This window comes from Myxine glutinosa, chromosome 6, assembly GCF_964187855.1.
Source record: "Myxine glutinosa chromosome 6, kmMyxGlut1.1, whole genome shotgun sequence".
In the NCBI taxonomy this organism is placed as follows: domain Eukaryota; kingdom Metazoa; phylum Chordata; class Myxini; order Myxiniformes; family Myxinidae; genus Myxine; species Myxine glutinosa.
Window position 1 is genome coordinate 147,813,329 of NC_136266.1, and position 17,273 is coordinate 147,830,601.

At 51.6% G+C, this 17,273-nt stretch overlaps 2 protein-coding genes across 3 annotated transcripts in view; both read right to left on the reverse strand.

Moving 5' to 3' along the window:
* LOC137428871 (uncharacterized) overlaps nt 1-10,731 on the reverse strand; it is a 38,967-nt gene extending 28,236 nt beyond the window's left edge. For both annotated transcript variants that reach the window (XR_013623887.1, XM_078780706.1), the window contains exon 1: nt 10,610-10,731. The gene's annotated coding sequence lies outside the window, so the exon portion shown is untranslated. The remainder of the gene's footprint in view (nt 1-10,609) is intronic.
* Nucleotides 1-16,171, reverse strand: part of LOC137429473 (uncharacterized) — a 483,513-nt gene extending 467,342 nt beyond the window's left edge. Inside the window, exon 1 of the mRNA XM_078780686.1 lies at nt 15,851-16,171. Within this exon, the coding sequence (XP_078636812.1) occupies nt 15,851-15,946 (96 nt within the window). The 5' untranslated portion in view covers nt 15,947-16,171. The remainder of the gene's footprint in view (nt 1-15,850) is intronic.
* Nucleotides 16,172-17,273: the final 1,102 nt, after the last annotated feature.

Below are 17,273 nucleotides of genomic sequence, written 5' to 3' on the forward strand. Positions count from 1 at the left end.
GAGACAGACACAGACGGGTGTGGCAGAGACAGACACAGACCGGTGCGGCAGAGACAGACACAGACAGACGTGGCAGAGACAGACACAGACCGGCATGGCAGAGACAGACACAGACCGGCACGGCAGAGACAGACACAGACACAAACATAGACACAGACCTGCACGGCAGAAAGACACACAGGCACAGACCGGCACGGCAGAGACAGACACAAACACAGACACAGACACAGACCTGCACGGCAGAGACAGACACAGACATCGACCGGCACGGCATAGACAAAAAAAGACCGCACGGCAGAGACAAAAATAGACCGGCACGGCAGAGACAGACACAGACACAGACACAGACCGGCGCGGCAAAGACAGACAAAGACCGGCACGGCAGAGACAGACACAGACCGGCGCGGCAGAGAAAGACACAGACCGGCGCGGCAGAGACAGACACAGACCGGCACGGCAGAGACAGACACAGACACAGACCGGCACGGCAGAGGCAGACACAGACACAGACCGGCGCGGCAGAGACAGACACAGACCGGCGCAGCAGAGACAGACACAGAACGGCGCGGCAGAGACAGACACAGACCGGCGCGGCAGAGACAGCCACAGACCGGCGCGGCAGAGACAGACACAGACCGGCGCGGCAGAGACAGACACAGACCGGCGCGGCAGAGACAGACACAGACCGGCGCGGCAGAGACAGACACAGACCGGCGCGGCAGAGACAGACACAGACCGGCGCGGCAGAGACAGACACAGACCGGCGCGGCAGAGACAGACACAGACCGGCGCGGCAGAGACAGACACAGACCGGCGCGGCAGAGACAGACACAGACCTGCACGGCAGAGACAGACACAGACCTGCACGGCAGAGACAGACACAGACCTGCACGGCAGAGACAGACACAGACCTGCACGGCAGAGACAGACATAGTCCGGCACGGCAGAGACAGTCACAGACCGGCACGACAGAGACAGACACAGACAGAGATCAGCACAACAGAGACGTACACAGACCGGTGCGGCAGAGGACAGACACAGACACAGACGGGTGCTGCAGAGACAAACACAGACCGGCGCGGCAGAGACAGACACAGACCGGCGCGGCAGAGACAGACACAGACACAGACCGGCGCGGCAGAGACAGACACAGACCGGCGCGGCAGAGACAGACACAGACCGGCGCGGCAGAGACAGACACAGACCGGCGCGGCAGAGACAGACACAGACCGGCGCGGCAGAGACAGACACAGACCGGCGCGGCAGAGACAGACACAGACCGGCGCGGCAGAGACAAACACAGACCGGCGCGGCAGAGACAGACACAGACCGGCGCGGCAGAGACAAACACAGACCGGCGCGGCAGAGACAGACATAGACCGGCGCGGCAGAGACAGACACAGACCGGCGCGGCAGAGACAGACACAGACCGCGCGGCAGAGACAGACACAGACCGGCGCGGCAGAGACAAACACAGACCGGCGCGGCAGAGACAAACACAGACCGGCGCGGCAGAGACAAACACCGACCGGCGCGGCAGAGACAAACACCGACCGGCGCGGCAGAGACAAACACCGACCGGCGCGGCAGAGACAAACACCGACCGGCGCGGCAGAGACAAACACAGACCGGCGCGGCAGAGACAGACACAGACCGGCGCGGCAGAGACAGACACAGACCGGCGTGGCAGAGACAGACACAGACACAGACCGGTGTGGCAGAGACAGACACAGAGACAGACACAAACATAGACCGGTGCGGCAGAGACAGACACAGACACAGACCGGTGTGGCAAAGACAGACACAGACACAGACCAGCGTGGAAGACACAAACACAGACGGGCGCGGCAGAGACAAACACAGACCGGCGCGGCAGAGACAGACACAGACCGGCGCGGCAGAGACAGACACAGACCGGCGCGGCAGAGACAGACACAGACCGGCGCGGCAGAGACAGACACAGACCGGCATGGCAGAGACAGACAAAGACGGCGCGGCAGAGACAGACACAGACCGGCGCGGCAGAGACAGACACAGACCGGCGCGGCAGAGACAGACACAGACCGGCGCGGCAGAGACAGACACAGCCCGGCGCGGCAGAGACAGACACAGACGGCGCGTCAGAGAAAGAGAAAGAGACAGACCGGCGCGGCAGAGAAAGAGAAAGAGACAGACCGGCGCGGCAGAGATAGAGACAGACCGGCACGACAGAGACAGACACAGACCGGCGCGGCAGAGGCAGACACAGACCGGAGCGGCAGAGACAGACACAGACCGGAGCGGCAGAGACAGAGACAGACCAGTGCGGAAGACACAAACACAGACCGGCGCGGCAGAGACAGACACAGACCGGCGCAGAAGAGACAGACGGACACAGAGTGGAGCGGCAGAGACAGACACAGACCGGCGCGGCAGAGAAAGAGAAAGAGACAGACCGGCGCGGCAGAGATAGAGACAGACCGTCACGACAGAGACAGACACAGACCGGCGCGGCAGAGACAGACACAGACCGGAGCGGCAGAGACAGAGACAGACCAGCGCGGAAGACACAAACACAGACCGGGGGCGGCGGCAGAGACAGACACAGACACAGACCGGCGCGGCAGAGGCAGACACAGACCGGCGCGGCGCGGCAGAGGCAGACACAGACCGGCGCGGCAGAGACAGACACAGACAGGCATGGCAGAGACAGACACAGACCGGCGCGGCAGACAGACACAGACCGGCGCGGCAGAGACAGACACAGACCTGTGCGGCAGAGACAGAGACAGACCGGTGCGGCAGACAGACACAGACCGGCGCGGCAGAGACAGACACAGACCGGCGCGGCAGAGACAGACATAGACCGGCGTGGCAGAGAGACCTGCACGGCAGAGACAGACATAGACCGGCACGGCAGAGACAGACACAGACCGGCGCGGCAGAGACAGACACAGACCGGTGTGGCAGAGGAGAGACAGACACAGACACAGACCGGCATGGCAGAGACAGACACAGAGACAGACACAGACTGGCACAGCATGGCAGAGACAGTCACAGACCGGCACGACAGAGACAGACACAGACAGAGATCAGCACAACAGAGACGTACACAGACGGGTGCTGCAGAGACAGACACAGACCGGCGTGGCAGAGGGATAGACACAGACCGGCGCGGGCAGAGACAGACAGACACAGACACAGACCGGCATGGCAGAGACAGACACAGAGACAGACACAGACCGGTGCGGCAGAGACAGACACAGACACAGACCGGCGCGGCAGAGGACATTCACAGACCGGCGTGGCAGAGGACAAACACACACAGACCGGTGTGGAAGACACAAACACAGACCGTTGCGGCAGACAGACACAGACCGGCGCGGCAGAGACAGACACAGACACAGACCGGTGTGGCAGAGACAGACACAGACACAGACCGGCACGGCAGAGACATTCACAGACCGGCGCGGCAGAGACAAACACAGACACAGACCGGTGTGGAAGACACAAACACAGACCGGCGCGGCAGACAGACACAGACCGGCACGGCAGAGACAGACACAGACACAGACACAGACACAGACCGGCACGGCAGAGACAGACACAGACCGGCACGGCAGAGACAGACACAGACCGGAGCGGGCAGAGACAGACACAGACAGGCGCGGCAGAGACAGACACAGACGGTGCGGCAGAGACAGACACAGACAGGCGCGGAAAGAGGACAGACGGACACAGACTGGAGTGGCAGAGACAGACACAGACCGGTGCGGAAGAGACAGACACAAACACAGACCGGCGCGGGCAGAGACAGACACAGACCGGCGCGGCAGAGGATAAACAGAAACTGGCGCTGCAGAGATAAACACAGCCTGGGGCGGCAGATGGACATGATGCCATCGTGATGGGTAAAATAGTGGCAAGAGGCTTTGGCTTCGCCGGCTCATTGCGGCTTTGCAGTCGGTACTAGTAGCCGGCGAAGCCGGTGTTGTCAATGAACGCGTACGTATTATGTTGAAAACCTGATTATGCCTTGGCTCGAGAATTCCGAAGCGCAGTGGAGGCCGCCATCTTGCGGATGCGGAAGTATGCATAACAAATTTAAAACGTTCATTAGGAGTTTCTTTCACCCGTCATTGTTTGATTCACAATCTTATGCACCTCCAATGTATTATTAAAATACTTTAAGACCAACATCGGCCCGCACGGGCCTGGTTATCTTCAACGAAACGCGTCACCAAACACCGGACCCAATGAGAGTCGAGCATTTGCAAAAATATTTCTAAAATGAAATCACTCAATGGAGGCCGCCATCCACCGGATGCGGAAGTTTGCATAAAACAATTGCAAAAGAGTTCAATAGGAGTTTGTTTCACCCGTCGTTCTTTGATTCACAATCTGATGAACCTCTAATTAGTAATTAAAATACGTGAAGACCAACCTCGTTGTCTTCAACGAAAATCGTCATCAAACACCAGAACCAATGAGATTCGAGCATTTGAAAAAATATTTTTTTAAAGCCTATTACGCGTTTTGGACGCTGAAAACGGCGTCAAATATTCTAACATTGACGAAGAATTATTTTTTAGAAATCTCGCGGCCGTATGGGATAGTTTTTCAAGGCCAGAAATATGGTATAAGCGGTTTACATATTTAGTTTTTTTTTTTTTTTTTTTTTTTTTTTTTTTGTATACAAGATCGAGGCTCGTGAAAGAGCGAACATTAATCACACAGAAAGACAAACCGACACATAAAACATATAACATCGGGAGCGGTAGACAAGATGGGGAGAGAGGGGGAAGGACACAAACACAACATTTGAGAGCAGGGACCGAGAGACATGGAGACATGGAGAGATCTGAGAGAGGGCGAGGGCTTTGGGGGGGGGGGGGGCATGGGAAGGGGGCGGTGGGAGAGGTATAAAACATATGGACACTGCCAGGACTTCCAGGAAAGAAGTTGGAATTTCAAACAAGGTGGATCTGGGGTGAATTAGCGGGGGTAGAAAAGATCAAGGTTTTGGATGGGGGAATGGTGGTGAACAGCTGTTTTAAAGACCAGGAGGGAGGAGTGGGATTGAAGGGAGTGAGGGAGTTTGTTCCAGAGGCGGGAGAAAAGAGGAATGAAAGAGTGAAGGTGAGCGGAGAGCCGAGATTTCGGCAGTTTAACCATCAGAGGGTTGCTGGCAGATCTTGTGCGACCTGTAGGAATATTTGGGGGACAGAGCACAGAGAGAGCTGGGGGTGCAAGGCCGGAGAGGAGTCGGTAGAAGACAGAAAGACCACCTACCTGCCTGCGGTGAGTGAGTGAAAGGCCCTCAGAGATAGCTTCATCGCGGGAGATTCCAATAATTCTGAAAGCTTTGGTTTCAACAGCCTGAAGCCGAGCTAGGTGTGAGGCAGGAGCACCGGCCCATAGGGGAGAACAGTATTCCATTGAGCTGCGGATGAAAGCCTTGTATGTGGTGAGGAGCTCAGGTGTGCCGAGGAAGGACTTCGCACGACGGAGGATGCCCAGTCGGCGACTGGCTTTGGAGGCCAGCTTGGAAATGTGGTTTTCCCAAGAAAGATCATGGCAGATAGTGAGACCCAAAATCTTGAGCGACAGAACTTCTTGGAGAGGATTGTTGAGAAAGTAGATGGGAGGGTTGTCCAGTCGATCTTTTCGGAGAGACATAGTAAGAGTGTGAGATTTGTCAGGATTGAAAGACATGTTCCACTTGTTTGACCAGTCTGTGATTTTGTCCAGGTCTTCAGAGAGTGAGGAGGCAGCAGACTGCCGATCTGAGGGAAGAGGAATGGAGCGGCAGAGAGTGGAGTCATCAGCAAAGAGATAGAGAGGATTTTCGAGAGAGTCAGAGAGATCATTGATGAAGACCAGAAAAAGCACGGGGCCCAGAACACTGCCTTGGGGAACTCCAGCCTGAACAGGAAGAGGAGATGAGAGAAACCCATTCAGGGCCACACGTTGACGACGACTAGAGAGGAAGTCCGCCAGCCATGCGTGGAGATTTCCATGGATACCAAAGGAGGAGAGTTTGGTGAGCAGAGCGGGGTGCCAGACCGTGTCGAAGGCACGTGATATGTCGAGGGAGACAGCTCTAATTTCCTGTTTGGCATTGAGGACCTCCATCCATTGTTGAGACAGCAGAAGCAGCATGTCCAGAGTAGAGTGACCTGGTCTGAAACCAAATTGATGATCAGAGATCAAGCCATTGGAGAAGAGGAAAGATTTCATATCCGAAGCAATAATGGATTCCATGACTTTGCTGATAATTGGGAGAAGGCTGATTGGTCTGTAGTTGCTAGGATCTGTTTTTGCACCTTTTTTGTGCAAAGCGGTGATGTTGGCTGATTTCCAAGCAGATGGCAGTTGACCTTGAGCAAAAGAGAGGGTGAAGAGAACAGAGAGAGGGTGAGATAGAGCAGCAGAGCAGGATTTTAGGACCCGTGGGCTGATGCCGTCGGGTCCAGTTGCAGAATCAGAGTCGAGGGTTGACAGAAACTTTTCGACCTTGTCAGGAGGAAAGGACACGGAGTCCAGGAGCAGCAGGGTACGACTGGGTATGGTGGGTACAGAGAGGGATGGGTTTGGGACACAAGATTTAGAGGCAAACACAGAGTTGAGGCATTCAGCTTTTTCACGTGCGGAGTCAGCTGTGTAGCCGTTTGAGGTAAGGGAGGGGATGGAGGGGGAACAAACACCAGAAACGGATTTGACCAGACGCCACCAGGATTTGGAAGAGGGAGACAGATAAGAGAGTTCGGTCTTGAGAACGGAGAGATATTGTTTCTTGGCTCTCCTGAGGGTGGACACACACTTGTTTCGGGCTTTGTGAAAGGAAATGAGATTTCCTTCCGTTGGATTTGCTTTCCAGGAGACGAAGGCAAGTTGTTTCTGGGCAACAAACAACCTCACCACAAGATTCCGTGTACCATGGACGGGAGGAAGGGTATGACAACTGAAGACGAGATGGGATAAATCTGTGCATGAGAGAGAGCAATTTACTTTGGAAGAATTCCCAGGATGAGTTGATGTCAGAGGTGGTAGAGATGGGAGACCAGTCCAGATGATTGATGGCTGCTTGAAGACCGTGCCAGTTGGCCTGAGTGAAATGCCAGACACGTCGACGCTGAGCAGGCTCCCTGAGGATGGTCAGAGAGATGTCCACTTTAACAAGGACATGATCAGATGATCCGATCGGAGCAGAAGAAGAGCAGCAGACATTTTCAGGGAAGTTAGTCATAACCAAGTCCAGAAGAGAAGATGTTCCGTTGACTGAGATCCGGGTCGGGAAATTGACAGATTGTGTCAGGCCCAGTGAGTCGCAGAAGTCCTTTGCTGAGGAGCCATGGCTGGTGAGAGAGGTACCCACACCCAGCCAACTGGCATGATGACAGTTGAAATCACCACATATGAGGAAGAGAGAGTTGGGATGAGTAGATAGAAGTTGGTCCATATCATCAGACAGCGAGATGTAGATGGAGTCATCACTGTTTGGTGGACGGTACAACACACATATGAACAAGAGGTGGGAGCGAAGGGGAAGCCGTAGCCAGAGGTATTCCTGGGGGTGAGGTGGAGAGAGTGCAGTGCAGGGCGAGTGAGGAAGAGAGTTTTTGATAAAGATAGCAACCCCGCCTCCAGGACGAGGCTCAGGTCTATCATACCGGAGGAGGGAGTAGCCCGGGAGAGATACTATGGAATCAGAGACATCATAAAGGAGGAAAGTTTCTGTTAAGCAGATCACGTCTGGTTTGACAGAAGCAACCTGTATGGAGAGATCAGTTAAGTTTGAACGAAGGCCCCGGATGTTTGAGGTCCATACCGTTAATGAAGAGGAAGGGGGAGCATCAGATACAGAACAGGGGGGAGGAGGGGTAGGGTAAGATGTGGAAGAGGTGGAAGAGATAGGGAGAGCTGTTGAAGGTGTGTCAGAGATTTCAGAATAGCTCGGAGAAAGGGAAGGATGGGGCGGACAAAAGGTTTGATGGTGATTGGGTGAGCCACAATGAGGTGTTATTTGAGGAGGGGGAAGAGCGAGGCAGAAGGTTGGGGGAGATGGAGGTGAGAGTTTGAAGGGGGAAGAAGCGGGGAGGACGCTTTGAGGAGGGGGAGTGAGAGGGGGGAAATTGAGAAGCAATGAGGGTGGGGAGATTTGAAGGGGAGGGGTGAGGGGGAAGTTTGGGAGGGAAGGGACAAGGGGAGGGATTTGAAAGGGATGGGATATGGGGGAGATTTGGAGGGGAGGGGTGAGGCAGGAGTCTAGGAGGGGAGGGGCGAGGGGGCGTCTTGGCGGGGAGGGGTGAGGGGGTAGTTTAGGAGGGAGGGGGCAAGGGGGGAGATTTGAAAGGGATGGGTGATGGGGAAGATTTGGAGGGGAGGGGTGATGGGGAAGATTTGGAGGGGAGGGGTTATGGGGAAGATTTGGAGGGGAGGGGTGAGATTGGATTTTTGAAAGTGTACGATTTATGGGAAACGAACATTTATTGCAAAATGAGTTTCTTGTGACCTTCGAGTTAAAAATACGTTTAAGGACGCTGGATGGAGGATGGAGTGCAGGAGAGTTTAGGGAATGTAGAAAAAAGGCACTATAGGAGATGGATATTTTTTTTGGGATGAATTGATTTGGTGAGCAAGTCGAAAGCAGCCTTTTAAAGAAGAAGAAGAAAAAGGTGTTATAAAATATGACGGAATACATAACTTGAGGGGAAAGTGTAAACATTGAAGGTTAATGAGTGAAAACTATCTGGGGAAATGGGGGAGAAACACGTGGTCGAAGAACGAACGAACGAATAAGAATGAATAAACGAATGAGAACAGAGAAGGAAATGTTTGTTTGTTTTTTGTTTTTTTTTGTTTTTTGAGTTGAGATTTACACAAGGAAGTAGGCTATGGGTGAAAAGACTGGGAATACAGAGAACGAAAGTTAGTGGATCACAAACGACGGACCGCTGAGAGAAAAACAAAGCCTCAAGGTTGTACAGTGCACACTGTACAAGGCCTCAAGACACGACACGGCAAACAGACGATCAATTTATGAAAGATAAACACCGAGAAACAACCAAAGTTGCACACAATAACTTCACACACCGAAAGATAAATACAGATTCGACAAAATACAATTGTGAACAGACTTAACTTCGAAAAACGTGGAGACCGTGTGGAGCTTCGAAAATCCCTCCCACCGTCTCCGAGATCTCGCGAGATCTCTAGTTTAGAAATCTAGTTTAGAAATACGGATAGTTTTTCATGGCCGGAAATATCCGAAGTTGAGACGGAATTCACCGAATTAATCACTGCAAGCTAACTTCTTCTGGTGGAGGAAGCCGCAGTGCCCGGAGAGAACCAGCCCTGACAGCGACTGAAGTTAGAAGACTACACACATACTGTGAAAACGTATGTTAAGCCCAGTTAAAATTTCTTAAAAGAGGCCCAAAGCCAGCACATCGTATAGTTACTTCCTTAAGCTTCTTGTGACATTTATTGTATGTAGGTATTGGGGAGGACTGTCTGCTCTTCTCTTTTACCAAGTCTTACCAGGTGCGGTACCTACTACAGTCTACACCTACCTACTACCAACTACCTAACCTACTGATGCCATAGTGATGGGTAAAATAGTGGCAAGAGGCTTTGGCTTCGCCGGCTCATTGCGGCTTTGCAGTCGGGTACTAGTAAAATGAGAATCTCCGAACAAACCTCCCCACCTCAGACCCGACCCCACTCACATGAACCTTCGCCAGTTGCAGTCCGAGGTTTTCAAAGATCCCCCAGAAGTTCTTCTTTGTTATTGATTACTTCCTGTTTACGTACATAGTTTTTTTCCCCCTTTGTAAGAAGATTGTTATTCACATCAGCAATTTGTGTGCCGTTGCCGCATTGCAGTTTGAAAATAAAAGAGAAGATAAAGGAGAAGAAGCAGAGACAGCTTCCGGGTGAGGGGTGAAACCACGTGCGCTGCTTTGTCCGCAATGGTGGATTAACGAAAGTGCATATGGACACGTGCCCAGGACTCCCCAAATTCAATGACGTCATGCAATCAATATAACCTGAGATCATGAGATATGAGAGACAACGCGAGACCGATCATGGTCCATCATGTTTCTCAATGAGACGGAGGGAGGGTGTCACTTTGCGGACAAAACACATCACCTTGTGAGTGGTGATGGACACAGCGAAAAGAGAATGCTCCATGTCGAGGAGAGAAAGCATTGTCACGTGATTACTCAATTTAAAAAAAAAACGTTTTTCCTGATATTTGACGACACGGGACTTTTGTAAAATTAAGGAGTGAAGTTGATATTAGTAAAATGTTTAATGTTTACAAATACAACAATAATCACATTAAAATTGTGTAATGGCGAATGTTAATACATACTTATCGATATTGTTTCGCAAATGCACATGATAATTAATATATTGTGCAATGAATGACAAAAGAAAGTTCATCAGTTGATGAAATAACCCGTGAGTTCGGCGGACGATGCGGGTTTTTAAATCAGAACTTCTGCGCCGCGGATGATGATGCAACCAAACTGTCGGTGATGAAAAGCGAAACATAGCTCAACTTGAGCAGGGAGAGGGAGGGGGAACGTTGGCATCTGTACCTGTATGATCGGGCACTCACCTCACCAGGCACTCACGGACCCATCAGCATATCTCCGACACCGTCAAGATGGCGTCCCTCTCATCTCTCCCACAAGCCCCTTCCGTGAGTTCCGTCTCCATCATCATCCCTTCCCAGCAATCCCTAAACATCCGGCAAATCACCAACAACAACCACAAACTCGGAAATTATCAAGCACGGAAAAATGAACACAACATTTTCTCCCCTCTCCCACCAAGTTCAGGTGTGGAATGACGTCACAAAATCTTGAAAACGGCTGGGGTGCTGGGGGGTTCTTTGAGGCCGCTGCAGTGCCCCCACAGGTTCAAGCCCTTCTTCTATATCAGCCGTATCACCTGTATTGGTGGGGCACGTACCAACTCCCAGCTGGCTCGGTCATCAAAGGCTGGGTCACAGGGGCCGCCACTTTCCGTGTGCGTGTTTCCATCTTTCATTTCATTTTGATAATTTAATTTTGCGGATACGTTTCATTCCATTGACGCAAAGATACGTGGTAAACTCAGCTGAAACTTGAACAGTACTCAGTGGAGAGCATACCTCCGCCAGGTGAACAGTTTACCTTTTGTATCCTCGAGTCGACCAGACAAATCACAATACAGTTCAGAATCATATTTAATTAAAATCATCCGTCCACAACTTTGAGATGTCCTACTTTGTATCGTTTTGGCCCCATCTCCCAATGGTGAAGAATCATTTTAAAAATTCTTCCAGCTTGATCCGGATCCGGATCTTCACCAAAATTGAATTGATTCTTCCTTGTCACACACCCAACCTCTCAACCAAGTTTCGACCAAATCTGTCCACAACCTTCTGAGATATCCTGCTCTATGTTGGTTTTAGCCTGATCTCCCAATGGTGAAGAATCACTTAAAAAATTAAATAATTCTCATATCCGAATCCATATTCAGATCTTCATCAAAATTGAATCAATTATTCCTTGTCACACACCCAAACTCTCACCCAACATTCGACCAAATCTGTCCACAACTTTTTCAGATAACCTGATATGTATCGTTTTTGCCCGATATCTCCCAATGGTGAAGAATCACTTAAAATTTCTAGTAGCCGGATTCGAATGCGGATCTTCACCAAAATCTAATAATTTCGTCCGTGTCACATACGCGACATCTCTGCCAAATTTCGTCCAAATCCGTCCACAACTTTTTGAGATATAGCTTGTTCACAAACAAACGGACAAATAAACAGACAGACAGACAGTGGTGAAAACATAACCTCCATCCACCTTTGGGGGCGGAGGTAATGAACTGTGCGCTATTATCCGTGGTAATGACCTGTGGCACCCCCCAATGAGTTATCAGTGTGTCCAGCATGTGGATAATGTTCTGGGAGGTAACTGATCCCACGGGAACAACCTCAACCCACTTGGAATGTAAATGGTATGCGACCACCAGATAGCGTTGATGGTGAGGGACAACCCAAATTTCTCCACAAATGTCTAATTGTAGGTGTTCCCAGGGAGGAGACGGCCAGGGAACTGGCTGCAATGGAGGCGATACGGGCTGTCCAGCTTGTCCACTGACCAAACAAGCCGTACAATCCTTTACCAATGTCTCAATGACATGGTCAATGCCGGGGCCACCACACCAGGTCACGGCAACGTTGCTTGACCTTGACCACGCCCAAGTGACTCTCCTGAGCCACACTCAACACCCATGCATGCAGCATGCTTGGCACCACCATGTGGTTTCCTCGCGCCACACAAAAGTCGTTCCAACAGGATAGCTCGTCTTTCACCCTGGAAAACGGTATCAGCTTGTCTGCTACTCTGGCCGGCCATCCCCCTGTAATGTAGGAACGCAGGGTACCGAGAAGAAAGCCCTCCTTAGATACCCGCTGGATCGCCAGAAGGGACATCACATCGTGTAGGGGTCCATGCAAGAGTTGTATTCGATCCTGTTCTGTGTCTTCTGGTTCAGAACAAGTGTGAGCATCCATAACTGATCTGGATAAGTGGTCCGCCACGGTATTGTGAGGCCAAGGGGTCAACCGAAGCTGGAAATTGTACTGCTGGAGTCGGTCAGATCACCTGTACAATCGAAGTGGCTTGTGTCCCATGCCTGATGTGGACATCAATGCCGTGAGTGCCTGGTGATCTGTTCTGAGAGTAAAGGGCCGGTCATACAGGTGCAGATGCCAACATTCGCATGCCCATACGCAGGCCAATGCCTTTCTCTCTCTCCCACAGAATATTTTTGCTCCGTGGGACTCAATGCACTGTACGCAAAATCTGTGGGTTTCTGCATGCCATCCTGCACCGAGGACAAAACAGCCCTCAACGCCATGTCCAAAGCATCACAGGTGACCAACGTGGCACTGTTGATGTCAAAATGAGCTAGAAGCTGGGCTGTAGTCAGCTAAGTTTTCAACCTGTGTATGGCTGCTTGACAGGCTGGGGTCCAATTCCAGGAGGCTTCCTTCATAAGAAGCTGATGTAATGGTGCAGTGATGACTGAGTACTGTGGCAAGAACCGGATGTAGTAGGCTGCCATGCCGTGGAAGGAGGCCAGCTGAGAAGCAGACTGAGGCTCAGGTATGCGGTGAATCGCTTCCACATTGGACTGGAGAGGAGAAATTCCGTGAGATGACAGCCTAAATCCCAAAAACTCTATTTCGGGTACCACTAAAACACATTTGGAGTCATTCAGTGTTAAGTTGTGCTGAGCAAGTTTCTGGAGCACTTGGACCAAGCATTCATCATGTACTGAGGTGTTCGGACCATGCACTACTATGTCATTAAGTACAAGGACACGCCCGGGATGCCGGCGAAGATGGATGACATAATCTTTTGAAAACAGCTGGGTGTGGAGAATAAGCCAAATGGCATCCGGTGTAAGGAATAACTCCGGGATGAGTCACCTAAGCCTTCAGGTCCCTGCTGTCTGAAGCAAGGGGAACTTGGAGATAACCTTGGCGTAAGTCCAACTAACTAAAGACCGTATAGCCGTAGAAGCAGGTAGTAAGCTCTTCAGCTGTTGGAAGTGGATATTTGTCAGGAATAATTACTTTGTTCACTGCACTCAAGTCGACACAAACTCTAAGTCCCCCGGACTTTTTCTTTGCTATAACAAGGTTGGAAATCCAGGGGGATGCATTGATAGGCTCTATTATGCCAGTCTCCAAGAGGACATTCAGTTCAGTTGCTACCTAGTCCCACAAGGCAAGGGGAATGTTGAATGACCGGAGCCACAGCAGGATTTACTTTGTGATGGTGAACAAATGCAGAGAGGGCGCCCAAACCATCAAAGCGTGCAGGCCATCGTTGCCGCCAGGAGGAGGAGGACACTTGCAATATGGCCGGGCCACTACAATCCGTCAAGGAAAATCCCAAGAGAAGCAAACAGCTCGAGGCCCATTAAATTAGCACCATTTTTTGTAATGTAGAATGTAAACTTAGAAAGAGACTGGGCACCATAATGTACCGACAGCTGTAATGTGCCCATTACGTCAATTTTGCCATGTCCGTAACCAGTGAGGGTAGTGGAGGACCGTTGCAGAGTCATGTCGGAAAAATATTGTCTGCACTTTTCAAAATTCAGGAGAGACACCTTGGCACCAGTGTCCAGGAGCAAAGGTATTGTTACAGACACGACTTTGATGTTAAGGTGGGCCGAGCGGAATGGCCGTCGTGTCCGCACAAATTACCCGATTATACTCGACGTTGACGAAGCCGCGCCACGCTGGCTCAATAAGAAAAAGAAGACACCCGGCTGGATTACAATCACACAATACGACACCAACGTTTCGATTCTCAAGTATATTCGTACGGAAAAAGGTTAGATTACAGGGGCTAGAGGTACATTACAGGAAGACAGGCACTTAGACACACTCTTATATTAACCCCGGACAGACGACAGACACACGGGACAAAATGCTGACTCACACGGGGGTTGATGAAAAGGAAAGGCAGGTCGCGATGGCTCAAGGTGCACTCTTGGCTCAAGGCAGAATCGACTCGGTCCGGTCCAGAGATGCGGGGAGGTATCGTCGCGCTGGGGGTGGCGGTGGCTTCTCTCTCCAGTCTCCAAGCTGAGGCGCATCTCACGTCACATCCGGCGCGGGGCCGCGTATATCCGGCGGGGAGTGACACGCCCTCGGCTCGTTAGCTCCGCCTCGTGGAATCGGCACGTTGCTTCTCATTGGGTGCGTGGGGGGGTTACTGGCTCCGCCCCTGACGAGGAGCTGACAGCCAGCCCCTTCGGGGTAACGCCGTGGAGCGTATGGTCATGGCGGGTAACCGAGCCGGTGTGAGGACGCATCCTCCCCCGCTCCGCCGCCATCTCCTCTGTTGTTGTTGTAATTGTTGTTGTAGTTGTTGTTATTGTTGTTGTTTGGGGAAGAAGATGGGAGGAGGTATGGGAAAGGTCCTAAACTCACTACTGATGCCATATAATCACATTCTGGTGCAACGAAGAGTCATAATTAATGGAAACGAGGCCTTAACTGACATAGATTAAGAATAACTAGGAAGATGTCCGAAAGTTGGCTACGTGTGGTGCGGTGGACCTGGGCACGACATTTAATGGGGGAATAAGGGGAAGGTCGGCTCTACTGATTGTTATTTACATGCAATGGGACTAGGGAATGGGGGATTGGGGAAAGTTGGGGAGTATTGGAGAAAATAGGGGAATATTTACAAGCGGATATGGAGGCCAAATTCCATATTCGCAACATTGCACCCTTCTCTACCCTCGGGGCGTCCCGACCCGATAAATTTTTACCTACTTTAGTGTGGCACGCAATGTAGTTCCCTCTACTATTAACTCTACCCTGAGTGCGACAGTTTTACAGATATTCACAAATGAGTAAATATGTCCCCCTGCGACGTTGCACCCTTCTCCTCACAGAAACACACCCACAGGATAACCGAATCCGGAAAGAATTCTCAAACTAAACATACAGCCGGTAGGGAGCATTATTTACAAGCCTACGCTGCTATTTACACTACGATCCAGGACCTGTTTTTGGAGGAACACATGCAGATGTTATGCATAGAGAGAGCGCGCTTGCCAACATCGATACACCAACCCACGAGTGCTCTGTGGCCGACGGCCTTTAATAACGTGCAGAGCACCCTTTCCCAGCATCAAAAGCACCACCCCACCACCAATCGGTGCAGTCACCATTGTTCAATGATTAAAAATAAATGCGACAACCCCTAACCCTGCAGGTGTCTCTTGCTCTTCGTGTGGCCTTCAGTGGTGTTAATTAACAGTGGTTCACCTTTATGGCATAGGTGCCACGTTGACCCATAGGTCCATCCCCGGGTGGTGCTTGGCCGCAAACGAACTGCGGTCCATTGTGGGTGGCCACAAACATTGCGGTCCATATGGTGTATCGATCCCGGCAGCAAACAGCGAAAGTGCAGGCCCACAACTGCGCAGCCAGCACCTCTCTCTCCTCTCTCTCTACCCCAAAGCCAGATCCTCGGAGGTGGGAGACAAAAGAAGCAGACAAGTGAGTAAGGTGGTAAGGGCGCAAAAGTGCACGCAATGTAAGGTGATGCACACTGGGGGCACATGGGAACCAGGTGAGACAGGTACGTTCCTATCGTACGCCCCCCCCCCCACCAGGTAACCTACATGGCCCCTCCCTTACCCCTTACTGTATCCACAAAACACAACACTACCCATAAACATCTACTTTACAAATCAACAAACATCCCTACTGTCTTCCCCGTTCCTCCCATAAACCAAATTCGTCTTCTCTCCCTCCTAACCAATCAAATTTGCCATTTTCAACTCTCATCAAAATTTGCCATCTCCAACTGCACATCAAAATCTGCCATCACCAATTCATCATCAGTCCCTCCTAGGGAGGGAGAGATGGAATCACCCCAATGTCTCATCCACGTCGTGATGCGTCTCACAAATCCACACAGCGATTCATCTCCTGCAACAAAACAAAGAAAACACAGGTGTGGAGTCATCATCATCACCACAGGTAGGTGGCTGCGTATGGTGCGACAGGTTCATCAATCCTAACTATCTCCTAAATGACTTTAACAACTTTACACTACCCGGGGTCTTTCTCCGGCCAAACCATTGGCCCTCTTACACTATGGGTTCTAAAAACCAATTCCCATTGGCCAAACTGTGGTGCTCTTCAATTTGGGGTCTCACTCCCCCCGATTCATCTCCCGGTGCCCTCGCACAATTTCTGGGCTGCGACGTGTACCTCTCCCAGCGGGTCTACCCACCTGCACACCTCCACCACTGCAGTTGCCACCCGAGCTTACCTAGCTCCTCACCCTAACCTATCTACCTGGGGAAGGCCCTCTGGCGCTCTCCCCACTCCGTGCCCTCTCTGGCACTGGGCTGCCCGATCCACACCCGGGATCCTCAGGCACCCACTCACAACTACCGGCTCCCAGAGCCCACCTGCGGCCTCACCTGGCCGACATCCTCACAGTGGTGGAGTGCCCAACCAACTACACACACTAACAGGCTACACGCCCAGCCATTTCCACAACACTAATGCACCCATTCACAACACCATTCTGCAACCGCACCACAAATGCCAATATCCAACCACAATTTACCTGCACCCTCTACCTAACACTTACACTACCCGCCCCGGGTGCTCGTGAAAGGGGTCCACTCTTCCCCCATCCACACCTTCGCACCATGCACACCACTCCGTACCA